The sequence below is a fragment of the Semicossyphus pulcher genome, unplaced genomic scaffold (genome assembly GCF_022749685.1).
Source record: "Semicossyphus pulcher isolate SPU_LCO1_2020_fin unplaced genomic scaffold, fSemPul1.0.p SCAF_12, whole genome shotgun sequence".
NCBI classification, from domain to species: Eukaryota; Metazoa; Chordata; class Actinopteri; order Labriformes; family Labridae; genus Semicossyphus; species Semicossyphus pulcher.
This window is the reverse complement of record NW_027211626.1, coordinates 27,750,704-27,767,591: the sequence shown is the minus strand read 5'-3', so window position 1 is coordinate 27,767,591 and position 16,888 is coordinate 27,750,704. Positions and strand designations below refer to the sequence as shown.

General features: G+C 41.0%; 1 protein-coding gene across 5 annotated transcripts in view; it reads right to left on the bottom strand.

Annotated features, from left to right (window-relative positions):
• The window catches only part of LOC138588200 (stromal membrane-associated protein 1-like), a 136,893-nt gene that overhangs the window by 77,176 nt on the left and 42,829 nt on the right, over positions 1 to 16,888 (bottom strand). For 2 of the 5 annotated variants that reach the window (XM_069658134.1, XM_069658137.1), the window contains exons 5-6: positions 15,637 to 15,705; positions 7,734 to 7,811 (exon numbers count right to left, since the gene is read on the bottom strand). In XM_069658134.1, coding sequence (XP_069514235.1) covers positions 7,734 to 7,811; positions 15,637 to 15,705 — 147 coding nt within the window. The remainder of the gene's footprint in view (positions 1 to 7,733; positions 7,812 to 15,636; positions 15,706 to 16,888) is intronic. The other 3 variants (XM_069658135.1, XM_069658138.1, XM_069658136.1) reach the window with 2 other exon arrangements.

The following is a 16,888-nucleotide window of genomic DNA, read 5'->3' as shown; positions in this document are numbered from 1 at the left end:
CATACACAAAACTACTTTAAACACTCCTATAAACACTTGTGTTCTAGTTTTTGTTTCTGGCAAATTAATTCATTTATCATCTTGTAAATTACTTTCTCGCAAATTCACGACTTTAATCTCAGAAGATTTTTATCGGAATATTACTCATCTCTTCCGGCTCCGTTTTTTTTTATACAACAGCCCTGATACGCTGTCGTAGAAATCAGGATAAATAAAGTTTGGAGAAAGTTTGGAGAAAAAACTAAGGCTCCACAGCAGGGAAATTTGATTAATCTCAGCAGGTAAGAAGCAGGTGGAGAGGATCTGAAAAAAAAAGATGTTTTTGGATACATTCATGCAAATGTAGGTTCAGGCATACATTTTGAACTTAACCACCTTTATTACCCTTTTTTCTGAGTAAAATGTAAAAGATGAATATGAAACTGCTGAGGAGTCCCTTTAAACAGGGAACTACAGAGTGTGATAGACAACAATATTAATTAATGAAATGTGTTTTAGTCACTGTGACTGGACTTTAAATACTGCAGCAGGTATGTGCAGGAATTCTTCTTTCACACGATCATAGATAACTTTGGGTATGATAACCTTCACAACATCTGGATTTTAATGGACTGTTATAATATGTAATGCTTTGTAAAAACATTTTTTTAAAAGAATAAAACATTCAATTCTTGTAATTCTTTTAATTCAATCAAAGATGGGCATTAAATATTGACTCCTTGCAGCTTTGATCTGATAACAAGAATCAGCCTTGAAAAATCCATATTGAACGCAGCCGTCCTCTGACTGCAAAATGAGCTGGTGCATTCAAGTACTCTTCACTCAATTCATGTTTGAATTTGAATAAAAGCAGAGAAGAAGAAGAAAGCCAAAGTGCTGCTTGTGTAAACCTCTCTGAAGGAGAAAGGAAATTAAGTGACATGAAAGGAGATGAAATGTTTCTGCTGATTAAAGCTTGTGTGATTCCTCTGTGTCGTATCTGCATGCAGAGATGAAAGAGATGCTGTTGATTTGCAAGGTGGTAGAGCTCTGCTGTGATTGTACAGTAGAGAAGTAAATGGCTTACAGCAGGCTGAAGGGTCAGAACAGGAGGAGAGAGCGTGAGAGAGAGAGAGACAGAGTGAGTGAGAGATAAAGGAGATGAATGAGAAGAAAGAGAGAAAGACAGAAACATGGCTGTCAGCATGTTTGCTGCTATGCTGGAGATTACACAGCTTTCAGCATGTCAGCATACACTTAGGATAACAAGTCTCTCTCTCTCTCTTTCCCTCTCTCTCTCAAACACACACACACACACACACACACACACACAGTAATGTCCTCAAATATCTCCTTGACACGGGTTCATGGACAGCAGAAGCTCGGTTGATAAGGAGGAAGAGAAAGGAGGTGCCAGATATCTCTGCCAGCAGATGAACACACATGCAAAAACACACATGCTTGCAACATACTGCATGTATCACAAACACAATCACACACACACTTACGTCAGTGTGTAACATATCTGCAGATCAACAGACAGGCTGTTGGCATGCTCCTGTTAGCATCTATCTCAAAGTGCTTGTGTGCCTCAGAACGGCCTCACAGAGCTGCAGAGTGTTCACACAGGAAGACGAGGTAAAGAGTCTGGGGTAAATTCATCCTATTAACTGGGAATAAACGTATGCTGATTGCTTTGATGCAGTTAAAATACAATTTCTTCTCAGCATTGATTTCTTTTTTGACACTGCAGTAAAAATATTTCAGCCCAACAGTGTTCTTCAGACCAGCCTTTGATACCTTTACAGAGCGGTAACAGTGAGACTAATGACTTCAAAGCTCCACTAGAAACGAGAGCTAGATTAACAGCAGGAAGGCACTTGTTGAGACACTGAGACTTCATTCTGCAGTTTGAAAGCCACGCAACAACAAAACCCTTTAATGTTCCTGTACAAACAGGCACCTGCTCTTTATAGGCAGAGATTTTCATGAGAAATGTGTCCTGCACATGTTATAATCATCAGTATCAGGGCCGATCCAGACGTGTTAAAGAATGGGCTAAAATAAAGCACATGCACCGTGGACTGTGTTTGTCCAGCTGCTAGTGTTGCAGCACCGCTCTATTTTACAGCAGACAGACTGATATTGTCCTTATTGAGTAAAAAGCAAAAATTAAAGAGTGTGCAGTAAAATAATTAAGAGTCTGACTCTGTATTCCAATTTGGCAAAATATCTTCTGAGGCCCAACGCTCTCTGACAGATCAAATGTCACTAATAATGTTTCATAAGTGAGTATGGAAGGTCAGAATGAAACCTGTATGTTGTTTGGTTTAAGTGCTCTCTGCTACAGCCACAGACTGTATAGAAAGATGGACTTTCATTGTCAGAAGCCAAAAGACCCCTCGAGCAACGCGCTGCCATCTTGCTCTGGTGATGTAATTTGGGGTCTGAGGCTTTGCAGTAGAGATCAGCTGGTGGAGCTGAGGCAACGATGTCCCGCCCCTTCCGCTAACCAAAACACTTTAACAGTGGTAGCGGACTGTATGGACTCCTGTTCTGTGTTGCTTAGCTCCAATTTTCTCCACTCTAGTGGCCGTTGTCCGGCGTGATGGTGGCGTGATCTCCGGCTCAACAAACGCCATCAGCGCGCGGAAGCCTTCTCCTTCCACAACACTTAATGGGAGCATATCTCCAGTCACCATGTTCGTTATCAGCAGGCTGATCATCTCCGCTCTGGTATCATCACAACGACGTGTGCTAACAGGGCTAGCAAATAATGTGATGCGAGACTGCCTGTCTGTCTGTCTCTGCTGGCTTCTCCTTGTGCTTTCAGCACATGTGGTGAAGCACTGAATTAGTATTAATATGATATACAAGTTTAACACCACATATCTTGCACAGCAAGTTATCGCCTTTTTTGTCAAAGTACTTCCAGACATCACTTCTCCTGGTCACAGCTGACATGGTGCTAACTGAGTTAAGCTACCTTAGCCGAAAACAACGCATGCGTGGGTGCGCAAGTAGTGTAATGTTACTCGAATAATGACCTCAACGACGAGTACTCGAGTACTCCCCATCCCTAGTTGGTACTGACCACAACAGACCGGGAACACCCCACGAGAGCTGAAACTCCCATCCTTCTGATGGCCCATTTTTCCTGCTTCCAACACATCTAGGACAAAACATATCCCACCCACTGACAGGGGCCATCGTAACAAGATAATCGATGTTATTCACTCGACCTGTCAGCGGTCATTATGTTATGGCTGATCGGTGTATAGGTGGAAGGACAGATTGTTACAAAATAGAAACACAGGGCAGAAATATTGCAAATAATAGAAATATGAATATATATTTCAATATGTGATAAAAGGTAATAGAGTTACGTTTAGGAGCAGATGACGCAAAGAGTACAGACCCCTGTGTTACATTTCACTCTCAGTGGGTACAGTTGCTCATAGCCTACATTTCATTTCCCTGTAGAGAGAATACACACACACACACACACACACACACACACACACACACACACAGCAGTACCCACAGCACTGAGAGATACATTATTCCCTCAACGCTTCGCGGGCCATGGAAATACTCTGAATTTACTAACCATGACCCAGAAACACACACACTCACTGCTTCAGATCTGCCCCCCGCCATCCCTCTCTCCTTCACAATGCACACACACACGCACGTTACAGATACGCATGAACACATACCCTAACATGCACACACATACAGTCAGTTAAAAGCCAAGCAGCAGCTCACACACATCCTGTCTTTTACTGAAAGCACACACACACACACACTTTGTTCCAGACCATCACACACACTGAGCTGGATTTAAAGTCTAGTCCAAACACATTAACCTCAAAACACTTGGCACAGGCAGTAAATTCTGTCTTTAATTTATCTTTGCTTCAATTTCCAGATTGTATTTTGAAACACGATGTTATGCAAGTTGTCTTTAATGATGTCAGGACATCTCTCTCTGTGTGGTGCTGTGAGTCTATGTCGATTTTAAAAGAGCTAAATGTAGATTCATCTTCCAGCAGCGAGGGCTTCACTCACTACACTGGGTGACATAACACTTTATTTTGAAAGACAGGAAGAAGTGTTACGACCATGCTGGAAACTTGTCTTTGAGTATCCAACACAAACTTTCACCTCTGTGGATGGTATCAGAGTATTTGAGACGTGGTTCGCATGTTTACGCTGCGGTGCATGAATGAGAAATGATCCACACTGATACACGGAGCAAAACCAAAGCATCTGTGAGCAACATGAATGTTTATGAGGGGTTTCCCCGGAGGATTGGGCTCACCACAGAGGTGGAGCCGCTCACACACTATCGCCCTCTCTGTTGTCACACATCATGCGTTCATATCACCACAGCCACACACAAATGTACACAAAGCTCTTTCTTCTTTACTTCTCCACTGCAGATGCATTTAAATGCCAGTTTTCACGGCCAAAACTGAATTCACAGGCACTTAAAGACAGAAACCTTGGCCACCGTTGAAAGCAAAGGACCTCCAACCACATTAGACTAAAGAGTGACGGCACAATTGTTTGTTATCCCTGACCCTTTTGCTGACCTGTTTTCTTAGAAGTATTACATAGATGTAACTTTGATGATGTAGACGTAACTGGCTCCTTCTGTTCACATGTCAAGGCCAGTGCAGAGAATGCAGAAAATACACTATGCTAAATTGTTTAAATGACAAAGCTGTGTTAATTGAAACTGCTAACTTGGCCTGTCTATTAACCGGTACGTGATTGGTCAGTTTTCGAAAGTACAGATAAGCTCACGGAAAAACGGTGCTCCTATCGGTATTTAACGTTAACATTCCTTCAACAATCGTTTCATTCTAGCATAGCTGGCATCCGTCCCCTAGTGATGATGAAGCCGCCGGTGTCAGGCCAGGATTTTTCATGTGGTCTCATACTGGAATAATCTAGTAGGTCTATAAGGCGGACAGAGCAAAGAGTTTGATAGTTTGGGCTCACTTTACCTAATTTAACTTGTTTATGTAAAAAGGTAGCCTCGTCTAAAGTGGGTCACACCAGCAGCCTCACGAAACACATACAAGTCCAACAGTAAATCTGAAGCAGTGCAGCGTGTTTGACTGCTTTAGCAGAGCAGCTAATGCTAATGCTATTGCTAGCGTTACTGCTAGTACATCCTCAGTGCAGCCTCTGAGTCTTGATGGCTCCGATGGCAATGCTGCAGATGGGATTAGCCAAACTAAAAACGCAATTAGACGCATGGTTCTTCTAAATAAGCCTGTAGTTATTCAGTCACTGTTGTTAGCTAGCTTCAGTTACTAGCACTTCTAATTTAGAAGCAGCAGCTCCAGCTTTATCTGCATTGGGTAACATTAGCAGAAGTCAGACACCAAGTTAAACCCGTCCTCCATCGCTAAACGAGGGCACAGGAACAAACCGCAGCATGTCGCAGAGCTGTCGCCATGGTTACTGTAAGAGATTTACTTCACTACAGTGGAGTCCAGCTGGTTTAGGTATGCTAGTAAGTGACAACTCGTCTAAGTGTGAATTTTGAGTTGCCATGACAACCAGAACACCATTTTTGTATTGCTTACTATTGTTACTGTTACTACATGTACTGTTAAAGTTGTTTACTGTACCTGTTGTTACTGCAGGATGATGACCACTGCCCTTAACCCCAGTTACAACCCCCCTGCCAGAGGCACATTATCAGACGACCTCATAAAAACACATTTATTTTTTGCATCAAATAATGGAGAGCAATATCAAGTATCGGTATCGATAAAATCCTAACGATACCCATCCCTACTGTCGAGTATTGTTTCATGCTGGACATAGAGACACATGCAGACACAGTAGTAGGATTATCAGAGCTTTGTCATGTTCTCTCTCACATTTTCTGCCTGGAAAAGAGGTTTGATATAGGGGGAAAACAAAAACAAGCCAAAAGGTGGTAAAATGCTCCAAAGAGCAGAAAGGAACAGCAGTGTCAGGTGTAAATTCTGCTGTTCATCACTAAGAATAGAACCTTTTATATCACACACAGCTATTTGAGCTATTGTTATGATGAAAGGATGGATTAGTGTAGCTCTACAGTAACTACTTTTAACCAGCTGTAAACAACTTCTAATCTGAGCACTATTATTATTCTATTCAATATGTGATGTTGGGAATTCTGCCCTGTTTTTACATAGTTAGTGATGTAATTGACAAACTGGTAACAAAAGTTTTGGCAGCCATGAAACAGGCTGTAATAGCTCCAACATAATCCTTTGGAGCAAATCGCCTGATCAGAGTACCTCCCCGAAAAATGCTAGTTTTTGACCCAGACAAGCTCAGATTGTTATGCAAAACATAAATGACAACATGACAACAAAAATATGGGAATTCCTATGTATGCCCTTATGTTCTTAGCAACAGTCATTCAATAATATTCACATTCACATTCAGTGATCAAATCAAATCAAATAGGTTTCCGGTTTTTTTTTCTGTCCTGGATTTTACTTGCAGCATGCAATCCAGCATCACAGTTTTTAACTCAACTCACTGATATCAGTTTCCCTCTCTATGCAACTGTTAAGTTTCTGCAATGCAAATGCAATGTCCTCCTGCTGCTGCTGCTTTGCAATAGAAGATGTCAGCTGGCAAAACAAAGTAAGGCTTATATTGTGAAGCACTAACAGGAAACACAATGTATTTGTCGCAAGGTTAGTGCTGAAAACTCTACTGAACAAGAAAACACTTATTTTGTTATGATTATGTCAATGGAACAAGAAGGAGCCTCCACAGTGAGAGCTGCAGATGACAGGCTGCACACCTCAGTGGTAGAGTCTGTCATCTCTCAATAGGAAGGTTGGGGGTTCAATCCCTGACTGCTACAGTCTCATGTCGAAGTGTGCTTGGGCAAACCCCAAATTGCTCCTGAAGGCATAGCCATCGGGTATGAATGCATAGATCCTGATTGGACATATGCACTTCATTGCCATCAGTGTGTGAATGGGTGAATGTGACATGTAGTGTAAAAGTAGCTTTGAGTGGTCGGAAGGTTAGAAAAGTGCTATATAAGTACAGTCCATTTACACCCCAGGCTCCTCAAGGTGAAGGTAACCTTTATTATCTCTGTTGGGCAATTCTTTGCACAGCCAGCAGTAATAAAAAAAAAATACATTATGTTATTCAAAAGACGAATAGCAGCAGGGACCAATGAGTTCTTAAATCTGGTTCTTACTGGAAGAACCTGAACAAAGGGTGACAAAGGTCAGAGAGGATGGACTCCGCCGTCCTTGTGGCTCTGACTTTGCACAGTTAAGAAAGATTATTTAGATTTATGCCGTCACTTTTACTGCAAATTGTTACAATTACTTCTAACCAGTTTCTCTCTTTTAAGGACAGTTTTCCAAAGCAGCAAATGAAATAAGGTTTTAATAAACCAAGAATAAAACATTCACATAAAGGTGGTATCAACATTAAACCCTCTGCATGTCCTGACGGGTCCTTGCACAAACAGAATCAGTATCTCCATAGGTGACCAGCTTTGTTCTGCCTTGTTGTGTGGGAAACTACTTACATGGCGTGTTGCCTGAAATCTGATGTGATGATCGATTTATTTATTTAAGCAAAGTGAGTTTGTTCGTCTGCTCTGCAAACAGAAACACCAGTTGCTCGTTTGTTGTGTTTCTATCACACTGAGTGTTCGCTGCCTTCAGAATTCAGGTTCTTTTTGTATTCATCCACATCAGTCTTACCTTTGTGTTGTTCTGTCTCTCCACTTTATCCACACCCTTCTCTTTCTTCTTCTCCTCTTTGTTCTTGTCACGCTCCTTCTGAAGACGAAACAATGGTGGTGTGAGATACAGCATACTTTAAATACTGTATGTTCATAGCTTCGTCTATGACCACATGCACACAGTCAGGTTTTTCCAATTTACCATATAATGCATCTGATTAAACACGTAGAGTAAATATAATCTGTTATGCAGTCTTGTTTTTATGTGTCTACACTCAACAGTACGGTTGCAGCACTGTCATGTTTGTGCCCTGCAGCACCATAATGAGCATAAAATACTGCTGACGTCTGCAGAAAGAGCCTCTATTTCTTCATTAAATCACTGTTTGACAACCGTTCTATTATTCTGTAGGTGGAAGCAGGAGGCCAAATGGTGAAGATTTGCTGCACCTCAAAGCAGGTGGGAAACAATTAGATCTCATTCCTTAATGTGATTTTAATGCACTCACATCGCAGGTTTAATGTGCGAGCATTATTAGCGTACAGAGAGTTGATGAAGTGTTTTCAGGTTAATGGTTCTCTTTTGCTTTGTTATATGGAAATGAGCGAGGGCTGGTGCCAGCCACCGACAGGCTTTAGCTAATGACTGTCAGGGTGCCAGAGAGGGAAGCTGTAGCTTAGCCTAAAATCAGCCATTATGGAAACAATAAGAGTCTGGTTCTCTCTGTGCGTCTCTATTGTCAGTGCAGTTCACTCCACTGGCTCTTTATGTGTTTATGGTTATTAATGCTGAGATGGTCATTTGTCTGGAGAAATTAATGAACAAAAGCTACATAATCATGATGTTTACAATGACGCAGATCAGGATCAGCATTGAGAGCATCTGACATTATTATAGACTCACCATCAATTTGTCTTTTCTGTAAGCATCAGGTCAGTGCTTTTTTTTTTTTTTAAATGTAGACAAATTTGATGAAGTATTAACTCAAAATCTGCCAGGTTACATTAGTATTTTGGCACATTATGATGTCTTTTTGTGAACAATCTGTCTAACCTAAGTTAAGTTTGTTAGTCAATAAACAATAATAATTGAGTATTGAAAACATGTCATAGTTAAAATAAATTCAAATAACATGTTTTTTCATCAAATTTTGCTCAATAAACACAAACACAAAACATCTTAATCCAAAGCAAATGAATATAGAAACATGAACAAAACATTTCTTCAACCTTCAGAAGTTATTTCAACTCTAAACATTATGTTGCTTTGCATCCCTTGTTGAAGCCTAAATGTGGATTTTAATTGTGTTTTAATTTATCATTGTGTTAGACCAAGCGGCAGCCTCCGGGGTTGAAAAATGAGGCCAACGCAAAACTGCAGTTCCTCAAGTGGCCACTTGAGGCTCCAGAAAACAAGTTATAACATTACAGCAGATGTGAAAATGCCCATTTATACAGCAGAAATAAACATGTTTACAGCCTGGTACAGATTTGTTATAAATAGCTCATTTTATTGTTCAAGATAACTGTACGGGGGGTGAATTTTTTATAACACACTTGTTTTCATTATATAAAGTCTTAAATCATAGGGGCGGGATCACTTGATTGACAGATGGATCCTGTTGGCTGTCTGCTAGACGTCAACACAGACACACAGACACTGAGCTTAACTTCACCTGTTTGTGTTGTTGGAGCCTTTTGGGGATTTTTTCATTCAAAGTTTGGACAAATAAAATGTGTCTCTCTCTCTCTGTGGGATTAATAAAACTATCAGGCTGTGCAAGAAGCCTGAGCTCCAGCTTTTCGGCGAATTATGTTCTAGTGTTATTGTTTTGGGATATTTTTAGCACTAAGTAGCAGGTCTACTGTGCTCACTATAGCTGGCTTGTTAGCCTGTTTGGTGTTGATCCAACATTTATTTAATCGTCGGCCAGTAAATAGGAGTCAGGAGTTGTTGGCTATTCCCCGGAGAGATTACAGCGGACCGTAGTGATGAGAAGACCGGTTATTTTAAGTTTCTCATTGCGTGTCGTTCACCCGCTGCTATCTCACCGGGCGAGCGAGCGTGAGTCCCCTACTGCTTTAGTCTGATAAATAAACACCTGCAGTCAGTCACCACAGGCACAGACAGGTCAGGCATAGACAGCTTTGACAACTTGGCATTTTTCGACCATTCGCTTTTCTGCAGCTCCACCCTCTCATCCACATATGGTCACTTCGGGCTCCAGTAAACCAACATGGCGGCAGCCATATTTCAGCTTCACTTACGCAGTCGAGAAACAAATGGGTGACGTCACGGTGGCTCCATTATTTATACAGTATGTGTTAGACGCTACGGTTACACAGACTGTTTTATATATGCATGTAATTATGACACCTAACAGAGGGTGGAGCCAGGATTTAGGTGAATCATAAAGCCAAGATCGAGGTTATTGAAAATGTGTATTAATGGAATGCCGAATCCAAAGTGACATAACATTGGACATTGTTTAGGGCCTGTGTCCACTAAAAGCATTAAAAAAAAAAAAAAACATTTTGTGCCTTTATTGAGAGGACAGTGGATAGTGTTAGAAACAGGGGAAGAGAGTGGGGGATGACACGCAGCAAAGGGCTGAGGGCGGGAGTTGATCCCAGGGCGGCCGCATCGAGGACCATAGCCTCTGTATATGGCCAGCGATTTAACCGCTCAGCTTAACTCTGGCAGCACCCACAACCTCAATTTCAGAGCACTTCTCATTGCGCTTACTGTTGCTAGGTTACGAAAGTTGTCTGGCAGAACTTCCACTTCCCTTGGTAGTGATCATGAAGTCTGTTTTAAATCACTCTGAATGCTTAATATTTATTTTTATTCAAGAACATTTAACAAATAAACAAAAAACGGGGGAAAGGAATCGTGTCCTGGCGTTAGCAGCAGCTCTACACCTGGAAATTGTACCCTGGAAAAAATGAAAGGTTGATTTTCTAGTCTGACATTGTCGATAAAGTTGATATCCCGCCCCTTCTTGATTTGGATTGGTCGCTGAGGGAGAAGTGACACTGATGAGGGCAGCGGTGTTCCATAAGTTCAACTATCTTTTATAGAAGTTGAACTGCGCTTTGAGCGTAGCCACAAAAACAGCTGATGGCAAAGGCGTTTTTTGCGCTGAGGACGATGAGTGTTGAAAACTATTGGTTTGAGTAGAAGATCGGAGCTGCCAGTGCAAAAACACCGTTAGTGGACACAGGCCCTTATTGCTTTGCCAAGAACACACATCCAGAACTTGTTCCTCCCTCAGTGGCTTTGTGAGATAAATTAAGGTTTATTGAAATTAAGGGCGTTTTCAAACCTTTAGTCTGTTTGTTTTGGCCCGATCAGTGGGTGAGTTGCTAGTTTGGTTCAATTTCACTTCGGTTCGGTTTCACATGGCAAAATTTAAAGCGAAACAAAATATATCAACAAAAGCCACGTGGGAGCTGTCACTCTGTTCATTGGTCAGAAATTTTGTGTGGTCGGCGGGCAGAAACAGGAGTTTTTATTTATTTATTTTTTTTTTGCAGGATAGCGATCCAAAATGGACCATCAGCAGAAGTGGCATTTGTTAATAATCATGGCCATCATTTGGGCAATATACCAAGCCAAAATATGTGAGCAGAATGGCACATTTGAATGCATTTCACAGAACGATGTGTTGCTTCACGTTATGCAAAGAAGATGTGCTGCATTCAACTGTCAGCAGATGAGGAGAAAAGAGCACATATTGAGCATGTACAACGACCTTCTAACATTCAAACTGTTAAACCGAAAACGACTCAGGGAAGCTTCATATGTTAGGCCCAGGCACGGCGCCAGGATGTTTTCCAGTACGTGGGGGTGCCAAGAAAATAATCGATTCTCATGAGATTTACTTTATAAGCAAGTTCGTTTTTTTTAATAACAACAGCTCTGGTACACAGCACATTCGATACAAATGTAGTTTTTAATTGAATTTGGCCAAAGAATATTCAACAAAATAGCTAAAAGCTTAAAAGAACTGACGTTTCACGTGCCAAGTTGAGAGACTTCAGCACCCAGCAGCACCGGACAGCGCCCAGCAACAACAACACAATACATCCAAAATGACAAGTGCATTTGTTATGCAGAATCTGAAACCTGTGCGTTGGTAATGTTTCGGACAAAATGGCTATCACAACTTCAGGAAGAAAATTAATAATGAGAAGAAGTGCAGCCGCAAAGAGTAGTGCAAACAGCCTGTAAACTGTGCGCACACTTAATAAACTGACATGAACATCAATCTTGGTGATCACATTTGTACTGTAAACAAAAATACATGGGTCCCGCGACCAAACAATGATCTTGTACGGCCGGGTAATGGCTGCCTGCCATTCTCCACAAACTCATTTTCGACTGATTAAATTAGAGTTTAACAAACATACAAACCTGTCTGTATGGTTTACACTCTTCACAGAGAAAGCCTGGGTCAAAGGTCAACAATGGCTACTACAATTACTGTCCCCTGTCCAGTTTACACTGACTGACACTCTGTGCATTTTCAGCACAAAGGCAGGAGCTGGCTGCAGTTTTTGTTGACATATCCGTCAGCAGGTTTGAGTTTATTATCTTTGAGACTCCAGCAGGCACCAAGTCTCTGACTCTATTAACTATGAGCTAATGAGGGAAGCATTGGCCAATTTGCTGCAGCAGCATTAGAAGGCTATTATACTCCCATCTGATCCTTGCTCATAAAACGCAGAGAATTACAGCTGGGATGCTCCTCCACATATCATGATCGCTGTGTTTTCTCATTTCTTTATTAAATCAGTTCATATCTGCATGAAGGAGCTTTGATGTAAAGGTGCTATGTGTGAAATGTATGCTCTATAACAGGATCTGAAATTAAGCCTCTTTCTTACCTGCGAGTTACTGAGCATTTATACCGGCCACTCAGTCTTTGAGTCTGTGTAGACACTGACTCAGTGGTACCTGACAGACGAAATGTGTTTAAATCATGTTACCTTAATCCGACTATTCCTAACTTAAGTATTGCTTTTTAAAAATCATGTTTATTTAGAGAAGAAAAACCTATTTGCCGTGCTGGCAGGGGACCTGATTTATTTACCTGCCACAGCCAACATCTACCTCGTACTTTGCAGATGGCGGGTGCTAATTTCATCGCCTGCCCTCCATAGAAACAACACAGTATGCGATCAATACAAACATGCTGAACCTTCCATTTGATAGAGGAAGAAATTACAGTGGTGCCACAGTGGATTTGTCAGTGATGACGCAAAACAAGAATGATTCATCTGCAGGTGAGATCTCACTTTACTGCTCAGGAAGTGTCTGTTATAGAGGGAAGTCAGAGAGCGTAAGTGAGGGAGGTATCAAACTAATTGAACAAACACTCTCGCTGCTGTTAGTTAATCTTGGTAGAGGGGATATCAGTGTGTTTAAAAATAAAGCCATGGACATATTTATAGCTAACACTGGCAGATTTGACCTTGTTTGACCCTGATAACAGCAAGAGAAGCACACAACACAAGAGAGTAATTCACAAAGACAACTCAATGACATCACGGGATTAAAGTAAAGCAAGGGAAAGCTACTTTGTTGAGGATGTTTAGTGGGTAGTGTTCTGATAGCTGGTTCCATTTGGGATTCGGCTCACGAAAAACACTGGGATTAATTATCTCTCTTTATCTTTATCTCTGTACTCGTTTTTAGCAATGAACAATTTAAGTGGCAGACTTCTCATTTTTAAATGACACTTTAGCCGGTTAAAATGCACTTTTTTTTACAATGTTACATTGTGACAATTTCATGTAGCAGACGCTTTTGTCCAAAGCGACGTACATCTGAGAGTTAATACAACACAAGCAACGATCAATACAGGAGGGATCACAACATTTTCAAGTGCGATCGGACACTGATGCAAACAGGCAGTGTACAGGGCGTTTTTTTTTTTTTATAATAATAATCATCATCATCAGCAACATCAACAAGATCAGTATAGTCATCGTCATCATCATGAAAATCCGCATAAACTCCATTCTCGATGTCATCATCATCAGTAGCATCAATATCATTAAGGTCAGAGGTGTTCATAAAGAGCTGGGTCTTTGGCTTCTTCTTAAACACATTACTGCAGATTTATAAACTTACGGTTTATTAGTGAGGGCTAAAATGAAACGTTAATGAAAAGCGTGTTTGTGCAGGAAAACAAACACCGCTCTACAACTGTGAAAGCTTTTGTACTTATATCCTGTCTCTTTTCACCTGTCAATATCTTATAAAGGCAAAATGCTGAAAGAAATATATATATAAAAAAAATAAACTGTTAATGGATTTATAGCCAAGGATTTATTAACTGTAAAATGACATTTAGCTCTAAATCTGGAAACTAAAACATAGTAAACTAATATGTGCACAATAAAGTGTTAATTATTCTCTTGACACAACATAAAAACGTTATTAAAAGGTGAGTTATTTGAAATCAATAAATAAGTATTATTTATCTATCATAAAACAAAATCGGGGTCAGACTTTCAAAATAAAGCAGCCAGGTTAGCGAGAATAATTAACTAACATCTGGTTATACAAAAAAGCATGTTGACAAATGTTTCACATTTTATGACTTTAGATTTGCAACAATTATAAACACGTCTGATATTGTGTTTGGTTATGTTTATGTACCAAAACAACTTTTTTAGGTTAAGGAAAAACATCATGGTTAATGTATGTACACATGTTAAGTAACTTACATACATAACACAACTTGATGAACTGACAATCACTGACACCCTGACACTCACGCACTTTCTCCCAATCGTGTGCAATATTTTCTTGAAGTGCATAATGAACTCTAGCATACCGGTGAATGTGTCTGTTGTACTGAATATGTGTTGTTTGTTTTGTTTGTTGTTGTTAGTTGTTTGTTTTTCTGTGGTGATGCACTTTAAAGGAGTTGCTCTCCTTATCTCATTTTACATTGTGTAATGACAATAAAGTATTCTATTCTCAACTTCAGTCGTTGTGATAGTTTGAAATGTTTACTGTAGCAGCAGAACGCAGCTCGTGTTTGGCTTCTCTGCTCTGACCTCATCACTCCTCACAGATTTATTTAACATGCAGAAATTTGAGGAGTGATGAGAATATATCTCAAACCCCTCCAGCCGGAGCCTGCAGGTGGATGCTGGGGTGGTGATGGTGCTGATAATATGAGCGCAGTACTGGTGCAGGACAGCGGTGGCAATGACAGAGGCAGAGGGAGAGAGCGGACATCTTGCAGCTTAAATAGACGGCACATTAGGAGGAAGTGTTTGTCAGGTGATTGTGGAGGATGGCGGATGTCAAGTGTGAAATCGGTGCAGCTCGAGTCACCTGCCTGAACTAGCTCGCAGGCGCCGCTTCAGAAGTGCTGCAACTCTCCATAATCTACATGTGCAATATCTATTTTTTATTTATTAATGTGCATTCTCACTATCTCACTTCTCAACATGTGCAAGACTTCTCTTACATTATTACATCAGGTGGTCCATTTGTTCATTTACTCATGCTGTACACTTGCTGACTTGGTCTGTTCCGCATTATCTTATTAGCGCTGTAGATATTTTTTAGGATACACTTGTTTACTTATTTGTATATGCCCTTTATTGTAATGTTGCACTATCCACTTTGCTGCTGTAACACTGTAAATTTCCCCGTTGTGGGGCAAATAAAGGCTCATCTTATCTTAATGCACCCAAATCATGTACTTTACGTTACTTGTAAGGAAGCAATTTCTTAAAAGAAGTCGACGCAAAATTTTTGTTACTTAGGAATCGAACCAGAGGACTTACTATCTGTTAACTAAAAGTTGTTATAAGGAAATTTTAAATTAAAACGTAACTAACTCTTGTGAAAAAAAGCACAGAACCAAACCAGAGAACATAAGAAAGTCCCTCACCTCCTGTCTGCTCCTGTCAGCCTGGGAGGAAGGCGAGGAGGAGGGAGGAGCAGCTTCAGACGACTTCTGCTGGAAGACAGAGAAATCCACACAGAGGGTTAGACACAGAGGAAAAAGACGAGCGAGGAAGAGCGAGAAAAAATGAAGACGGACAGTCAGAACAAGCGGAGCAGAGTAAGAAGAAGGAGCATCGCAGGGGGAGGAAGGAGAAGCAGAGAGCAGAGCAGAGTTAATTACAGGGAATGAAGGAGGATTTTTCAGTACTGCAGCTGAGTGCTCCCCGCTTCAGTAGATGCTGCAGGCCAAGGTTACATCCAGCCTCACAGCTGTAGAAAGAATGGTGTCAAAACAGGGTCCCAGAAAAACACACATATACACACACACACACAAAGATATGGAGTGTGGAGATGACCTCCATTAACCTGCCGTTGACCTGTTAGACACACTAAGAGCAGGCTTGAATTGAACTCTGCAGTCTTACAGCAACAGAGGCTGGTTGTTTTCTCAAGCGTTTTTTGCAGAGGATCAAACGGTGATCAAAGAGGGTCACATGACAGAAAAAAAAGGTCAGACTGCTGTCGAATGTGATCAAAACACTCCCACACAGTCCTGATGAAGCAGATGGAGTTTTTGAGTAAAACTCCTCCATGTTTCGTTTGCCACCTTAAAGGCTACAGAAAGAAGTTGTGAACACTCACATTATATTTAGTAGATATGGGGAGCTGGTTAGCAAACAGCTTGTTATTTAAACGTCAGGCAGTTACAGAGCAAGAAGATATAATTCATTTGTAGTTGTGTCTTTAGTTCAGTATTCTCTCTGTTTTTGGTCTCCACCAGCTCCTGAGGGACGATCTTTCTCTATAGGTGCTCAGTGCTTCACTGTCTTCACAAGCTAATCTCTTAAAGCAGCAATTCTCCCCTGGAAAAAGCTACTGTCAGTCAAGGCTGGTGTTCTCTGTAATCGATAGAAGCAATAATGTTTGAAATTGGCATTGCACCCCTCCCTCTGAAAGGAACAGCCCAGCAAAAGACGCTGGAGTGAATACTACCGTTTTCCAGACAAGGACATTGATCGCTGCAGCCAACGGCTCAGAGCGGTACAGAATCCCAAATACGACGGGAATATACTGGTGAATCGTCTAAAAAATCTTCGGGTCTGCAGTCTACATTTCAAACCTGACGGTTTTGAACCAGACATGACATCGGAGGCGGGCGTCCTAGATTGAGGAAGGGTAGTTTAGCGAGCTCCTTG